Below are 17,366 nucleotides of genomic sequence, written 5' to 3' on the forward strand. Positions count from 1 at the left end.
TCTAGCATTTTAGCATGGACATCTAATAAGCCAGAACCCCTCCACACTCTTTATCGTCATTGTTTTATCATTTACAAAGCACTAGTGGGTAATCATTTTACCGTTAGCCTACAGTTAGTGAGCACGTTATCCTCTAATCATTTTACCGTTAGCCTACAGTTAATTAGCATATTATCCTAATCATTTTACCGTTAGCCTTCAGTTAATTAGCATATTAGCCTAATCATTTTACTATTCGTCAACAGTTAGTTAGCAAGTTATCCTCTAATCATTTACCATTAGCCTCAAGTTAGTGAGCATATTAGCCTAATTATTTTACCGTTAGCCTACAGTTAATTAGCATGTTATCCTCTAATAATTTTACCATTAGCCTACAGTTAGTTAGCATATTATCCTAATAATTTTACTGTTAGCCTATAGTTAATTAGCATATTATCCTAATCATTTTACTATTCGTCAACAGTTAGTTAGCAAGTTATCCTCTAATCATTTACCGTTAGCCTCAAGTTTGTTAGCATACTATCCTAACCTAGGGTGACCATATGTCCAGATTTGATTGGGACCATCCCGTTTTCATCTCCGTGTCCTGAGTGCCGATAAATATCTCTAAAACACTAATATGTCCCGGTTTTGAACAGGCCCTGTCCCCGTTTTCACCAATCTATATAGTGACGATGCACCATGCTTACAAAACTGATTTGTCTGTATGTCAGTCATTGTCGTTGCCAAGGCTGTTGCTGTTTTAACCAATAGAAATCATCATTATGCACCACCAGCCAGTCATTTGTTGGTACATGTGTCAATGTGTGTTGCTCTACACTATCATCTAAAGAGCTTCATAACCATAACCTGGGAATGGTGCTGCTTTTATTCCCACCGGAGCCATCAGAGAATATTTATGGAAATCATACTGAACTGGGTCCAGAGCCAGGAAGTTGCCGGAGCGCCTCACATGGAAAATTAACTGCGGCTCCTGATGCAGACATGGAAAATTGCAGGACCATTTATGGGTTGCGGTGCAGTGAGAAAGAAGCTACTGAGGAACAAACTCTCAGTTCAATCAAGAGATAATCTGAGCTCGTCTCCTTTCGAAAAGGGGATGAGAACAGTAAACAAACCAGTGACAGATTTTAAAACAAAGCGCTCACCAGAGGAGCATCCATACCTGACGGAGTGACTCAGAGTGGTGAGGCAAGGAGGAGGACGCCAGGCTGCTATTTTGGTCTAATCTGTTGGTGAATGTTTGATATGTGGAGCAGATTCCTGTTTGAAGGCTCTCGTGACAGAGGGGGAACTAAATCAAAGCGGCTGCATTCCTCTGAAATAAAACCTGCATGTGCTCACTTAAAGTAATATGGAAAAATGCGTCTTTAGCCCTTTGATAACCATCTTGTTTGTAAGTTATTATACCATTCTTGGCAGGTCATGTGCCCTCAGAGCACTACTGCTGTCCGCGCCACTTTACCTCAATGTCCGCATGTACAGACTCACAACATGAAAGAACAGCGAAAGTCTGGTATTTCTGAAGAAAAAGTCCAGTTAGCTCAGAGTTAGCCGTCACTGTCTCCAAAGCTCTGGGCCTCTGCAACAGGAAATGAAAGCAGGCCTGAATGTCCCTCCAACACAGAAAGTAATATCTCAACATCATAGAGGAAACACGAGAACATCACACACACACTTGTAAACATTTGTTTCGCATTTCCCTCTGACTGGAACGCAGGCTCATTCTGCTCTGCACAAAGGTTAGCTGTTAGCCTTCAGGCTACGTCAGCTGAGCTAGTTTTTGAAGTTAATTGGTTGTAACAAGCACGGCCTTATTTGGTCGGTTGTACATTTTTTCGCTTTATTGTTCTCAAAGGAATATTCAGACATCACATTAACCTCTTTTAGTTGCATAATGGATCAAAATTTGGTCCAAAAGTCGGTTTATTTACGTTGCTGAATTAGTGTAAGACCACAGATGTGTCCCAGTTCAGGGGATGCATTCTTCGAAAGATGTATTTGGCTGATTGCGTCACCGCAGTGCCGAAGGATGTCCCATTTCGAAGGATCCTTCAGATGCGTCCGACAAGTGTGTCCTTCTTTTCCCAGCCTACGAAGGATCCATTGGGTGCATCCTTTGAGGCCCAACGTATTAACTTTAAATCTGTCATTGTGTCCTAACTGAATGTGATGACATGATCACATGGACACTCGCTTTCTGGTATTACCTGAGTACAACGGTGCAGGGCTAGTGAGCAAATTAAAGTTAATTGGTGATGCAGTTATTAGCGCTTTCGCCTCACTATTGAAGGTTCCTCGTTTGAATCCCTGGTCGGACGTAGTGGGCCTTTCTGTGTGGAGTGTGCATGTTCTCCCCGTGCATGTGTGGGTTCCCTCCAGGTACTCGTTAGGTTCACTGGTGACTCTAAAATTGTGTAAATGTGAGCGTGAAAGGTTGTCTGTCCCGTAATTGACTGTCCAGGTGTAACCCTGCCTCTCGCCCAATGACACTTGTGGAAAGGCTCCACACGAATAACTGAGTGTCTTATGGTACAAAAGGTGAGAATGAGTGATATTTTGCACACACATTGTTCTCATGAGAACTGGCAAAACATCTGTGCCAAATGGATCCAAGGTCTTGATTTCCCCACTAAATAATGTCTTACTGCCCTGCACCAAGGGACTTTTTTTAGTGACCTAGTTTTCCAATGTAGTTGGCAACAATACTTTAACTGATAACTTAACTTTTAAAAATGGGACCGTGGAACAACTAGTCTACCATAAAAGTTTATTGCTCCATTTCATCCAAGTATCATGATGAGTTTTGTTCGTCTTTTTGTGGTTGCTAAACTAAACGTTTCTGTTCTAAAACTTTTGGATGCTGTAGTCTGCCCGTCCAAATGCAGCCAATGACCCTCCTGGAGCCATAAAGTTGTGGCCTCATTTCTTTGACCTGACGACTCTGTCCACAAACATTTTATTGCATATCATACGACTCCGGCTGATATACAGACTGTTATAAAGGCTTCGAGTTATGCAAGTTTAAAGCTCCTATTATAACAGATAAAACTCGGTCACTCGTCCCCACTTTCAGCGTTTGTTTTGTGTAAAACATCCTCGTGGTGAAACATTTCCATCATCCTCTTTAAAACACACGAGCCATTAACTGTTCAGGGTTTTTTTCTTCCCCTCCCTCACATGTCCTGTCCTGAGGCGAGAGGAAATCCATGAGACAAGGTGATATTTGTCTGAGAGAAAAGCACATTGAGCTGACAGCTGCTTTCTGCGAGTGTGAGTGATGACTGAGCGCGTTCCCGGTGTGTCAGGACGAGCAGAACAGAGAGTGTTTTGACATAAACGCAGAGTTCAGGTTTTGATGGAGGGATGCTGTGAACCTGTTTGACCTCTGAGGTCGCCTCCCAGCGATACTTTGCTGGTCAGGTTTTGTATTCAGCTCGTTGTGTTATTGGTTGTGGGCGCAGATTTGAGCAAACTGATCTTTAAGTTTCAGACCCAGGGAGTTTCCAGATCCTTTTAGCATCCAACCCAGCGGCTATAAAAGGGATGTTGTTGCATCTACAGAAGACACAGAGAAGCCACACAGCTTATAAACCCTCACGTGTCTGCATATTAATCTCACAGACAATCCCGCTGTTATATTATCTCCGGTCTGTGTGGGGCTGCATGGCCTTTTTACCATGCATGAGCCATGACTACATGAATTCATCGCCCACTGGGTCTACAAAGCCTGTTGTGCTGGATGAAATATGCTGCAGCCAGTGTTATCTCAGACCAATTTTGTAAAAACAGTCGTTGCATTTCCTTTACTTGCAAGGCTGGTAATTTTCTGGAAGTTTAGACTTGGCCTTTGTCCCGGCTAAATTAGCCCCTAAATACCTGCTTAAACTGCAAGATTACCCTGACAAGGAAGCAGCATTTATATACCCTCCTAATCCTCATCACCGAATAAAGCGAGATTATTAACTATATGATTTAGTGTAGAGGAAATTGATTCAACTCTCATGTCTGCAAGCCAAATCCGAAGCTAGCCAGATGCCAATCAGCTAAGCTTGCCATAAAGTCAGAAAACAAGTCTGTTCGACAGGTAAGAAAGCATCTGCCTGCTTCAGCATGTTTTCTCCTGTTTGTCTAATCTCCTTCATTGATTTTCTGAGCTAACTCAAGAAAGAAAGTTGGTGTGTTTCCCAACATGTCAAGCTATTGCTTTGATCAACAGTGAAAGTCCATGTCAACAAGTTAGCGCAACAGCTAATTATCTCCTGCGGTTTAACAACAAAAAACAGATTATAAAACAATGTAATGATTGCTTACATCACTGTAAACTAAAATGAAACCTTTTTGGCCAATAGGGGTCAACAAAAAGTTTTTATAAATCTTTAGTTCTACAAATCACCAATGAAAAGCTTGAAGTCGTTATGGCTAACATGCTAGCAAACAGCTGTCTATTTACATTTGTAAATGTAGAAACTGAGCGATGTTAGCAGACATTAGATACATGTAAATCCATTCACTCTCATTATTGATCTATTATGGACTCCAGAAAACTTCTGAGGGAACTACAGCTTGTTAGCCACTAAATGTTCCACTTTGTTCACTAGCCTGATGTTAACGAGCTCATCTATCTTGTTTTGTTCTGTTCTGTACTTTACAAACTCTTGAGCAAACTATCTAGCTTATTAGCCACTAAATGTTCCACGTTGTTGACTAGCTTGATGTTAACCAGCTTGTCTGTTGTTTTGTTCTGTTATGGACTCCAGAAACTCCTGAGCAAACTATGTAGCTTGTTAGACGATAAATATTCCACTTGACTAGCTGTTGATTAGCTTGATGCTGCTAGGAGAAAAAAAAGCTTAAGTGACCATGTTAAAGTTTGAAGAAAGGAGGAAGGACATTTCTCGCTCACGGCCTGCTCGCTTGTAATGCTAACCCAGCTGACATTATGGTTTCAATCACTGCAGATAGTACAAACCACTGCACACACACACACACACACAAGGGCAGCTAGCCAAAAGCTGTTTCTGTTTCTGCTGTTTGTTTTACGTCTTGTAGATTTGCACCAGGAGCATGATGGGATATAATCCCAATAGTTATGTAGCTGTAGTCTTATAAATAAAGAACATGCAAGTTACTGAGTCATTGCAAAACCTTAATGTATTTAGATGTGAGAGAGTGTCATACCTAGGTTCCTTCAGAGTTTCAAAGTGTTGGATCGGGACTACAAATGACTCCTGCTTTGATTTATCAATGAACAGGTCTAAAAATGATTGAAAAGCCAACGAGCTGACGTGGAGCAAACTCTGGAAACAGAGATCACATGACACTTTACAAAAGAACAAGCTCAGATATTGTGAAAAAAGGGAACTTTTATTAACGGAAGACATGTCCGTCAATGACTTAAGGATATATATTAGTCACAATAGGATGAGTCAAGCAATTCAACTTCCTTTTAACCATCTAAATGAATGAACTCAGTACTGATCTGAATTCTGCTGCTTTATCTCATTTCCACATTACCTCATGTCCAGAATGAGGCGTTGCTTCCTCATTACGATAAAGAGAAACTTGGACTTCGTGTCAAACCAGTCGGGGAAGTTTCTGCTTCCTCTGGTTTATCTGATCCTCCGTGGTGTTTCTCTTCCTCCCGCTGCGGCCACAGGGCAGCTCAGAGGGCAGATTTGAGCTCTCGTTGTGTTTTGGAGTTTTTTGTGGAGGCAGAAGAGTGTGAAAGGATGTGGCGGTGACGGATCACTGACAGGCGGCTCAGCTGTCTGCATCCGTCAGTAACTCGGCCTTCAGCTCTTTGAGTCGAGCTGCTGAGAGAAGTTTCTGGTACACTGCAGAGGACTTGGTGTGATTGTGTCTGGGCTGGTTTTCAGCTGGATTCTTCGGCTGTCAAAGATTAAACAGAAAGTTTTTCATCTGCATGTGTTTGTTATATAAAGTGCACAAAATGCCTCTTTGTTACGTAACAGCAGCTGGTGGATTTAATGGAGTGTGTGGCATCTTAACATCAACCTCAGACACTTCGTTTGCTTTCTCATCAACACTTTGTTTTAGCAGACGCCTCCAGCGCTCCAATTAACGACAGCTTTCTATCTTTGCATGAGAGAGAACCAAAAACGAAGCTAGGTTCAATCTAAACTCGATTAAACACACTTAGAGCTTTTTCGTGGTCTAAACCAAAATGATCTTTGTCTCTGAACTTTAAACCACAATCTAATGAGAAAAACTCTCTGAACTTCTGACAACAGCCAGAACCTCTTTGAATATGACATTATTCCCCATTTAATGCATCTCTGACAAAAGTTCAACAAGTAAAATCTTTTCTCTCGCTCTATAGATGGTAAATGGATTGTACCGACAGCACTCAAAACACTTTAACACTACATGTCACCCATTCACACACTCATGGCAATGACCTCAGTGCCAATCTCCAATCAGGAGCTATTCACACACCGGGAGCAATTTGGGGTTCAGTGTCTTGCCTAAGGACACTTCGAACCCCAAACCTTCCGATCGAGAAACGACCAACTCTACCACTGAGCCACAGCTGCCCGAGACCAGCTATCACAACCTTTCCTCCTCTTTGTTTTCTTTGTATAATTTCATGTTCAATGTGTTCCATAAATCCACCCCACAGATTGTTATACACTTAATCTTCATAGTTTCTTTAGGTTCAGGTTTCCTCTTAAATTATAACCCCCTGAAGAAAAGACGGATAAAACTCTCCGGCTAAGGTCAGGAAAAGATTGGGGCCAAAGTTAATAAATGGTGACGATTAATTGTGGATCCAAGGGGGACAAAAACCACCAGCCATAAACTTTTTGCCACAATACATGAAGGGCACACTATTTCCTGTATTGACAATGAGGTCGAAAATCGTGCAGTATTCACCATATTCACACAGCGGCCATTTATTTATACGGTGGGAAGCACAAATGCTAATGTTGTGCTGCTGTGTAAACGCAACAAATTTGACCAATTCCTGATTGACCAGCAACTGACAAGACAAAAATCCGGAGGGAGATTGGGCCATATTTCAAACTACATGTTTGATAACCCTTTAGTGCCCATCAGACAACAGCAAAACTAACATTACTCTTAGCTAGTTGCTAATCGATTATCAAAATGTTGTTTTAACTTAAAATATGGCCCAATATTTCTCTGGATTTTAACTGTTCATTGTTTTTTCAGTCCCTGGGCAATCTGGAATCTTGATTTGTTGGATTTCCGACAACATTTGCACTTCCCACCCTGAGCATGAAGTTAGAGGAAAATGGCCGCTCTGTGACTGTGGTCGAGGTCATGCCTATGATTACTTGGCTGCATTACGAGGTAAGCATCAAACTCCTGGACACCCTGACTTATTTGTTGTTGGTCACATATTATCCTGTCTTTTGTGAAAACAACAACATCGCTAATAAGAAGTGTTTTATGTTTTATTTTACTTCCTGATTCAGCATAAATCTGTTGTTTTTACTGTACTTCAGATAACTTGGCTAAACTGTACGACCACTGACATTGCTTGAATCAAAAATGACTAAAAACTGTTTCCATAACTCATTAAGGAGCTCCAAGGCCGAGCTACTTTACTACTCAGGATCCCATTTCACAAACTAAATTGCTGGAACAAGTTCAACTTCCATTAAAGTAAATGGGTGAGTGTGTGGAGAGCATGAGCGAATGTTCGGAGAATGCTCCCTGAGAGGCAGACATGAGGCCATTTTTAATAAAATCACAAGCAGACAAATTAAAGGGAAGAAAATCTGCCTCGCTCCTGCAAAGACTTAATGTTTCACAGTTAAAAAGCTCACAGCGATGGCTGAAATGAAGCTGTCTGTTTTTGTTTTTCTTTCCCTTTACTTTCTCTTGCATCATCACCAAACTGCACACCAGTTTCAAATCCTTTAAACCCAAAACATTTCAGAGGCTCTTGTGTACCATTTGTCGGGTCTTTTAAATGGAAATCACAGCCCTGACAACGTGAGGTGTTTCCCTCAATAAACGCTCTGGTTTGTTCACACAGGGAGCAGGCAGCGATGTCGCAGTTTGAAAAAACAAATCCTTCACTGGAAATGTTTCTCTTGGCACCTACATGGAAATGAATGTTTGGTGAAGAGTTAAGCACAGTCGTAAATCAGTAGATATCTCCTCCTGCCTTCCTTTGGGGCACTCCTCTACTCGGTGTCATGTGAGTCATAGACCAACCCATGAGAACGTGCAGGCTGTGGTGTCTATTTAAAGTCTGGTGAAAGAATAGTTTCACACTTTTGTTCAATAAAAGTTGAGTAAAAACATCCACTTGTGCCTTAACTCATACACCACTGTTATATTCAGCCTTGCCTTGCCTTTATAAGGCCATACCACAGGACCTCCTGATTTTATGTTCTCAACTGACTCAAAACTTCCAGAAGCTGCCATCTTAAGTCACAGAGACTTTCTGTCATTGCTCAAGTTTTATGCTGCGTTGTGGGCAGGACTACACTGTAAGAGAGACTTCATATCTCAGAGGAATATTAATGTTAAAAGAATATATTTTTATCTTCACTTTAAGGCTAAAGCCAGCTGCCAGTTAGCTTAGTAAAGCATGGAAACTGGCAGCTGGTTTGCTAGTTTCAGCATGAAAAACTTGAAGTGGGTAACTTTAGCTTGAAAACGGGCTGCTAGTTTGCTAAGTATAGCAACTTGGTTAAAAATGAAAACTTGGAGGATGTGTGCTTACTTTAGCATGAAGACTGCTGTTTGGTTAGCTTAGTTATGCATTAACAATGCCAGCCTGTTAAGTAAACTTGAAAATTTCCAAAGCCTTGATAGCTGAAAACTGGCTAGATTTTAGCTTAGTCTAAAATTTAAATCGACTGCCTGTTAGCTTAGTTTAGCATAAAGACTGAGAGCCTGTTTAACAATGATAACTGGGAGTGTGTGTGCTTAGTTTAGCATAAATAATGTGGACAGCCTGTTAACTTAGGTAAAACTGAAAATTTGAAGCCCGCTAAGTTTAAAATAAAAACTCACTAGATTTTAATTTCAGCTTACTTAAATCATGTTAGCTTAGTTAAGAATTAAAATTGACTGCATGTTAGCTTAGTTTAGCATTAAAACTGCTAGTGAATGGCTTAGTTTATAATGAAAATTGTACACATGTTGTCTAAATTTAGCATGCAAACTGTTAGCTAACTTTAGCATAAAGGCTGATAGCGTTTTTTTTTTACAATGACAACTGGGAGTTTGTGTGCTTAGTTTGGCATAAATAATGGGGGTTAGTCTAGTCTAAACTGCCAGCCTGTAAACTTAGATAAAACTGAAAAAGTGTGCTAGCTGAATTTAGCATAAAGACAGGCACCCTATTAGCGCAGTTTATAACGAAAACCAGCCAGAGGTTAACTGAATTCAGCTTTTAATCTCTGAGCACTGAGCATTAGCTTAGTTTAAAATTTAAATTGACTGCATGTTAGCTTAGTTTAGCATTAAAACTGCTAGGGAATGGCTCAATTTAGAATGAAAATTGTGTTGGCTTAGTTTAGCATGAAAACTGGCTGTCTTTAGCATAAAGAGCCTGTTAGCTTAATTGAGCATTAAAACTGCTATCGAATGGATTAGTTTAGAATGAAAATAGCATAAAGACTGAGGGCCTGTTAGCTTAGTTTACAATGACAACTGGGAGGTTGTGTGCTTAGTTTAGCATAAAAACTGGCCGGTTAGCTAACATTAGCATAAAGGCTGTAAACAAGGGGAAACAAGCTAATCAGAGGCTCTCTGATTAACATGTTGTATCTTGTTTAATTTTAAAAACTTAAATGCAAAATTGATCATTTGTGGTTTTAGCACAAATAAGGGACACGTCAGGAAGTCAATACACTTGTCTGTTTTTTGCTTAGAAATAGTAGCATAAAACCACAACTTGTTCTTCTGTTTTTGTGAATAAGTGAAGAAAAAATAAAGATATCAAACCAAAAGTTCAGTTTCAAATCTTACACAGATCTTTATTGTTCTTTTAGTTACATACAGTTCTTGGCAAACATGTTGCCCCTTTGTCTTTTCTTTTTTCCATCTCAACAAAAACACCTTGTACACATACTAAACACTTTCCTTTTGTCTCCCTTCCCTCACTTACTTTTTCCATCGATTACTCTCACTTGATTTTTACCATCTATCAACCTGTGAGCAAGATTTCACATCAACTTCTACAGAACGTCGATGGAGTCAACAACTTGCTCTAACAATCTATTTCAGTTCCAAAACATATCTTCATCCATCGTTTCTCTTTTCTCTTCAGCCTTCAACAACATTCTCTACATTCATCAACCAGTTCGACTGTCCCGTCTTCCAGGACCAGTAAATACATCCTGCTGCCTCTACTAGTGCATGCAGTGTCCACAACTAAAGCTCCATGCAAGATGCTACACTGAAAAGTGATTCATTCTGAAGAGTCAGCTTTTTTAAAAACCAACATGGCTCAGTACAAAATTTTGTTTCAAAACAAAACTCCTCGTCTTTTCTCCGACATGATTTAACATCGGATGATTTCCGTGATGTCTTTGTTCTAACAGAGAGAAACTGAATTCTCTTCTGGATTTAAATTAATGCCTCTGACTGCAGTTAATGCAACAAAATAAAAGTAGTGTCCTGATACTAACATCTGTTATAAAGGAATGTATAAAAATAAGACGTCTTCTGATTATTTAAAAATCTTTAACTGAGATTTGTGTCCTTGTGTGGTACATCTGATCACTTTTAGGGATTCTCTAAAAACATGCTCAAAATCTCAAATAATTCACCTAAAAGCTAAAACAGTGCTGCTTTATGATACCTAAAAAAATACTACAATAAATTTTAGGATATAAAAATGTAAAACTTTCATTAGCCCCCGCACAAGGTCTGTAATAATGTTTAAATATCAAATTAAAAGTAAACAGGATTGAATGCACCACCTCGATCTTCAAGAAGTCAACACGTGTTTGCTTCTCATTAAGCTTCCCTTTTCAGAGCGGGTGGAAGCCGTGCACGTCTCTCCAGAATACTGTGTCTCTGTGGGATGCACTTGGATGGAGGGGTAAGGTAAATAGCTGCCGAAGAGGACAGTAACACAGAACACTGTTGTAATAATACGCACGCACGCAGACACACATAAATACAAGTCCCACGATTCTCCTCGTTGGTTTTTAAACAGTTATGTACAAAACAAATGTCCGCTCAGGAGTCCATTTTCTCCTCTCAGCTCAGCTCACACCATCGTCTCTTTTCTCTTCCCTAAAGAACACAGAGACTTCTTGTCCTTTTTGGTTTTGTGTGATGTAGGCGAGGAGAGTGGCGACGACGAAGATGACGATATCGTCGACAAAGAGGATGACGAGGAGCGGGTTGAAGGACAACTGGAGGTGGGACTGGGGGTTGTGCTGTTACACAGCGAGGCGGGGGCGGACTGAGAGACCGGCTGGGGGCAGTTCTCGTCTGCTTCCTCCATGTGGATGATGGCGGAGACGGAGGAGGGGCGGCGCTTGGAGCGGGCGTCGCTGCCAGGCGGGGATGGCGTGGAGGGCTCGCTGAGCGGCCGGTGGACGGAAATGGCGCTGCGGAGGCAGTTGAGCCACTGCTGCTTGTGGAAGATGTCGTTGACCTGCAGCGTGTGGGACTGTGCCTGGCTCGGGTCCTGGGAACGCACGCGGAAAATGTTCTTGGCTGTGAAGAGAGAGGAAAAAGGTAGATTTAGTTACGGTACAGATTTAACAGAAGTCAATCTATCTTTCTACTAGCTATCTTCTGATGAAAATGTAGCATCTGGGTCAATAGCCAGTGGCTTCGGACACGAACAATCTTGTGCCTCATCTACAGTTCCTGCGACTATTCGTACATTAACTGCAAGAAACCTCACCTTTGTCTGCATTGCTGAAAGCGCCTCTGAAGGAGCCGCCCATTCTGACGTCTCCATCCTGCAGGTCCTCCAACACCAGATCCTGCACTGGGATTGGCTGCCGGTAAACCTGGAAACAGTGGCGTTCGTTCCTGGTGACGGGGCGGGTCAGAACCAGCAGCTCGGTGAACAGGAACACGTGCAGCTTCTGGAAGGAAACACAAAGAAAGCATTAAAACCAGAGCACTGATAAGTTACATAACGCTGTTCTCAAAGTTGGTGTTTGTATTGTTAAATCATAGGGGGGTTGTGTGGCAGGAAAGCAGGAAGTATTATACGCCTGATTGCCTTTAATGGGATAAGAGGAAAGTGTGTGTTCTGCTCACCGTGCCGCTCTTGTTTCTGAGCTCCCCGTGACACAGCAGGCTCTTGCACTGCTCGAAGCGAGGGTCTCTCTGCCTGTCGTCCAGGTACTCCAGCTTGTCGATGTAGTACTGGCACTCAGACTCTCCCTTCTTCATGTTGATGTCTGACAGAACTCCCTGGATGATGGTGATCTGGACAAAGAATGGAATCAAATTATTAACTCCAGCCACTTCTTAAGATCCAAAGTCCCCTTTGAAACAAATTTGCGTCTTTGACTTACAGCTTCCTCCAGACTGGCGGCGTCCGGATGCTCTGCTGGAGTGTGCTTCAGTATCTCTTTGAGCAGCAGCGGGTACTTGACCAGGCGGGAGCGCGGGATGTCCAGGAAGCTCCACAGGTCCAGCTTCCTGCTGAAGGGCGACTCAAGGCAGCGCTGCAGGAAGTCCTGCACGCGCCGGTCCTGCTTCTTCTGGTCCAGCAGGGCCTTGGCTGCCAGCTGGTTGCTGCAGTAGTCCTTGTAGGCGTTAAGCCTTGGCAGCTGCCAAAGAGGAGAGAAAGTTTACTCATGCTGCCCTCCTTTACTTGAAACCCAGAGTTGAAGCAGACACAAAGTGGGTCAAGTTACTCGATTAAAGGATGCTTACCCAGCTTACGACAATCTGTCCGATCTGACCCACAGTCCCATCTTGCCCTGTGGCTTTGGAGAGCTGTTCCAGGAGGTCCTCATGCAGCGGGATGTAGGCGTCCAGGTTGCCGAAGATGTGAGTGAGCTCCTCCTCTGACATAATGGAGAGCTTCAGCATCGGATCATGGTACGCCTGTGTACGGGAGCAGAGCCAAAGCGGTCAGATAACAACATCTCATCAGGGGAGGGGAGATGCTAAGAATAACTCTTGCAGAGCTTTAGGGGTACTAGAGATAGACAGAGGAATAATTCCTGGCTTTTTATAGTTCCTGGCTTGGATACATGCAACTCCTGCCAGACTTTGATTTAATCTGTTTGCTTTATATGTACTCCCTCTGCCTCGGAGACTTAAAAGTACAAACCTTGCGTGCAAGTTGGAGGTCCTCGATCAGGTCCTGTTCTCCTCGAGACAGCTCAAATATGGCCTGAAGAGAGGGAGAAGGAGGCACAAAGATTTTTAGCGAAATGTACGAATCAGGAAGTCATTATTGCAGCTATTAGACTCAATCTAAAAGTGTGCTCGTGCCAGACTGCTGAGATCAACTCTGGCTGCTCTCTCCTGGTGTTTCAAACTGTATAATTTATATGGATTTTGACAGTTGGCCCAGATGTCTGACATATGCAGGACAAGTGGGGCAGGAGAGCGCTGGTTTGTTGGCTTATCAGGTATATGTGAGCTCACACAGGCTGGGAAACGAGCCCTGGATGGCTTTTAGCCCCATTTAGCTTATTTGACACAAATACTGCAGGCGTATGTGAAAGTAGTCTGGTAGACAGGTTGAACTTTCCACTGTCTGGATTCAAACTTGCACAATCTACGTCTATTCATTGCCCCTTGGTGTCCTGACTGTATTTACTGTATTCTGGCGTCTGTGTGCTGATTCTCACCTCCTGCCGCTTGATCTCTTTGGTGGAGAAAGTTCCCTTTTGGTGGACGTCTAGCGTCTCGGACCACAGCGTGCTGTTCCTCCTTTTGGGCGGTGTTGGGGCCGCTGCCTTGCTGCAAGGCTTCTGGGGCATGCAAGGCTTCTGGGGCACGCCCGGCGACTTGCCATCGCCCCGGAAAGAGGCCTGAAGGTGGTAAGGAGGAAGCCCCAGAAGTCAGACAATGTTGCAAGTGGAAGTTGTTTGGTACAACATGAAGAACAGGTGAAGTTCCCTTTCTTTGGGATGTCAAGGGAGCTTACCTGGATGGTTTGGCCGAAGCGCCGGACGGCCCCATTCTTCACCGGAGAAATGAGGTTGGCTAGCGACGTCACCCTGCCGAGAGGACGGACACGCTTGTTGCTGGGTTCCTGCAGAAGCAAAAGAAAAAAGGAAGAAGAGATTAGTCAGGCGATTTTGATCAAACTTTACATTCTGTTTGACACAGAACAAATCAGTAATGCCTCAGCAGACCTCAGCAGCAAATCCAGACTCTCTCTTTTGACTTCCTTGTGATTAAACACATCAAGACAAGTCATAAATCCTCATTATGGACTCCACTCCCTGCGTTTGAGGGGAGGAAATCGGAGCCACTGGAGCCGAGGTCGAGCCACAGGCAGACAGACTGGCGGACCAGCGGACAGGCAGAGGAAGCAGCTCCAGCAGCTGTTGGCTCCATCATGTGAAGAGTCTCGAGCCAGGCCAGCCCACTGAGCACAAAGACCCTCTCTGACTGCTGATCTGGAAGGGGAAGGGGGTCTGGAGGAATGCCAGGAATGCACGAGACCCTGCTCTCAGCTGTTCAACACCCCTCCCTGCTACTATCTGGCCTGACAACAGCTACAGCTCCACTTGAGAGTGAGTGGATCTGCTCAAACAGTGTGAGATAAATGCTTCCTGATCTCTGTTCCCAGAGACAAAGCAGCAGCAGGGACAGTGTGGCAGTGTGTCAGGACTGTTCAGTAAAACAGACCACCGCTGTGAGTGCTGGGGAGAGGGGCAGCAGTTGTTAACAGACACTGAATCTGTCCCCTCTGGAGTGTTTACACAGTGCGGCGTTGCAGGGGGTGCACGGCCGTGTTCATAGCTGCGAGTCGAGACAGGCTCTTCAACAGGCCTCGCGTGAGAGCAGCACCACACCTGGGCCAGGTGACCCCCCCCTTTCTCTCCACCCCTCACCCAGCCCTGAGGCAGTGAGAAAGCAGAGAGCTGCTTGGCCTTGTGCCAACAACAACAGGCTGCAGGAATCAAAGAGCTGCAGATCTGAGGTAATGATTTCAGCCTCTTCAAAAACTCGACACGATGAGACGGACAAAGTTGTAATTAGCGTTTCCAAAGTTTGCATTTTAAGAACCTCACACTAATGAGTGCTTGCGCTCTAAATCATTGCTAAAAGCTGCTTGTGTTTTCTCCTGACTCAGGCCAAATGAGGGTTTTGCCTTGGCTCAGCAGTTCTAGGAAACAGAGCAGCCATTGAGGCTCCGGGCCCTGCGGACACAGCTGTGGAACAGATCCGCTCAGTCTGGTGTGAGCTGCTGCGGCTGCGGTCGAGTCACGGTCTGCTGTGGTCTGGGTATCCACATTGGACCAGAACAGACAGACAGGCTTGAGAACTTAGCAAGCCCTCTAGTGGCCGAGGCAAGCAAAGACAACTGCTGTTTGACTGTGGTCTACATGCAAAGACCTGCCGGACTGAAATTTGTGACCTTTTCATCTCAATAAACAAAGAAATTTAAGCAGAAAGTAAAAGTTACAGTAGGGAGGGTGTTTCCACTTGGTCATTGTGCCCTTCCTGTCCAATCGAACCACTCCAAGAATAACACAAAGCGACCTCTCCAGCTCTTTGTTTATCAGCTGTACATTGAAACAGACGGGGGAAAGTTGCTATTCCTGGCTGTTTGACCTGCGAACTCCGTGCAGTTATAGCAAGTCTGGCTGACTTCAGGAAACCAGACAGATCCGGGGTTTGTGCTGCTGCTATAGTTGACTTTTATCAGTGGAAAAATGACCGTCCAGATGTATATATTGTACAGATGTGCCTGTCAAACTCCTCTAACCTAAGATTACAAGCTCATAAATATCAGGAACTCCCTTCCTGTGCTTTCCCCTTTGATGTACCCTGCTGTGTGCTGTGAGCTCAGACCACAGATGTGTCCCTGCGGCTGCAGCACAGCTTGAGCTGATAGGAGCTGAGAACAGAACGGGCAGGTCGAGGTCATTGATAAGTCACCACAGGAAGAGTATTATAACCCGGTGTAAAGCTGAAATTGTGGAACTCTGCGAGAACAGGAATCACTTCTCCTTTATCAAGAGGTTTACTGTCAATGAAACCAATTCTTCCCTGAAACCTCTTCCAAACGAGAACCACCCAAGCCTCAAAAAGGGGAAGGAAGGAGCTGAGTTTAACAAGTCCAGAGAGCACACCTGGGTTCCAAACACCTGCGTGCCTTTAATTGTGTTTGCAGCTGAAGGAATGCTCCTGGGCTGCATCAATGATAACCTGGTTTATCTTCAAATATCAGGGGTCACAAGCAAAGTAATCACTGTCTGACAGGATGCAGGGATGTTTACTCAGCGTTTACCCCCTGCTGCCATCTGACTGCATCTCCCCACATCCCACCCAGGCTGAGAGCTCCCTCCTGGGATGCATATTTAACATCAGACTGAGGGGAATACACAACCCCGAGTGGGGTCGGTTCAATGTGAACAGCTTCATAGGTGCGGTTGAATCCTAATCATTAACTTGTCCAGGTTAGGCAACACCTGAAGCATTGTTTTTAGTGTCAGGGCACAAAGTTCAAAGTCTCAAGCGCAAAAACACTGCGTGCTTAAGTGAGATAAAAACAGGGTTAGGCGCTGATTCACTCACAATCTGACTCAAAGACATGACTTCATCTAAGTGAGTTCTGGTCAAACATTTACTCAAACATGGAAGTCACAGCCAACAAAGCAGAAATATCACATTATGTGTTTTGGCATCTCACCTCTGAGTCTTTGTTGGCTTGGTTCTGGCAGTCTATCACTTGCAGAGTCCGTTTGATAGGCACCAAGCTACCCAGTTCATCGTAAGCCACCATAGCTTTCAGTAAAAACACAATATCCGTTTTTTAATCCTGGCGAGTCAGCTCCGAGTAATCCACATCAGAGAAAAATAAAAAGTTGAAAATGTAAAGGGTTGTGTGAGCGTAAAAGAACCCTAAATAATAAATAGATCCCCCTATGAGTCTTCTTGTTCTCCCCTCATGGGACAGGGCTCTCTGAACGCTCCTCTCACACACACTCTCTAAACTTTGGTCTGAGCTGCTCTGAGGGAAGGGAGGGCTTTATAGCAGGAGGCGAGACAGGGGAGGAGCAAAGCCTGAGCTCAGCCCTCGTGGCGTATGAGGTTTACTTCTAAATAATAAGGAGAAGTGCCCGCAGGCTCTGTTGAGTCAAAACAGTAGTGAGAATTTTGCAGATGATGGGGGACGCTTTCTGCGAAACGGAGTTTACAGAAACAGCTCTGTTAATATATTTCACTGTAAAAAGACAATCAAG

The 17,366-nt window shown here is 43.7% G+C and overlaps 1 protein-coding gene across 1 annotated transcript; it reads right to left on the reverse strand.

Annotated features, from left to right (window-relative positions):
* Positions 1-9,965: 9,965 nt before the first annotated feature.
* net1 (neuroepithelial cell transforming 1) lies at positions 9,966-17,112 on the reverse strand. The gene is made up of 9 exons (XM_069671151.1): positions 16,814-17,112; positions 14,093-14,200; positions 13,794-13,976; positions 13,268-13,330; positions 12,865-13,038; positions 12,501-12,758; positions 12,241-12,411; positions 11,876-12,062; positions 9,966-11,682 (listed from the first exon to the last, which is right to left on the reverse strand). The coding sequence occupies exons 1-9, from the start codon at positions 16,904-16,906 to the stop codon at positions 11,228-11,230; spliced, it is 1,692 nt and encodes a 563-aa protein (XP_069527252.1). The 5' UTR covers positions 16,907-17,112; the 3' UTR covers positions 9,966-11,227.
* Between the last annotated feature and the right edge of the window lie 254 nt (positions 17,113-17,366).

The sequence above is a fragment of the Semicossyphus pulcher genome, unplaced genomic scaffold (assembly GCF_022749685.1).
Source record: "Semicossyphus pulcher isolate SPU_LCO1_2020_fin unplaced genomic scaffold, fSemPul1.0.p SCAF_20, whole genome shotgun sequence".
Taxonomy (NCBI): Eukaryota; Metazoa; Chordata; class Actinopteri; order Labriformes; family Labridae; genus Semicossyphus; species Semicossyphus pulcher.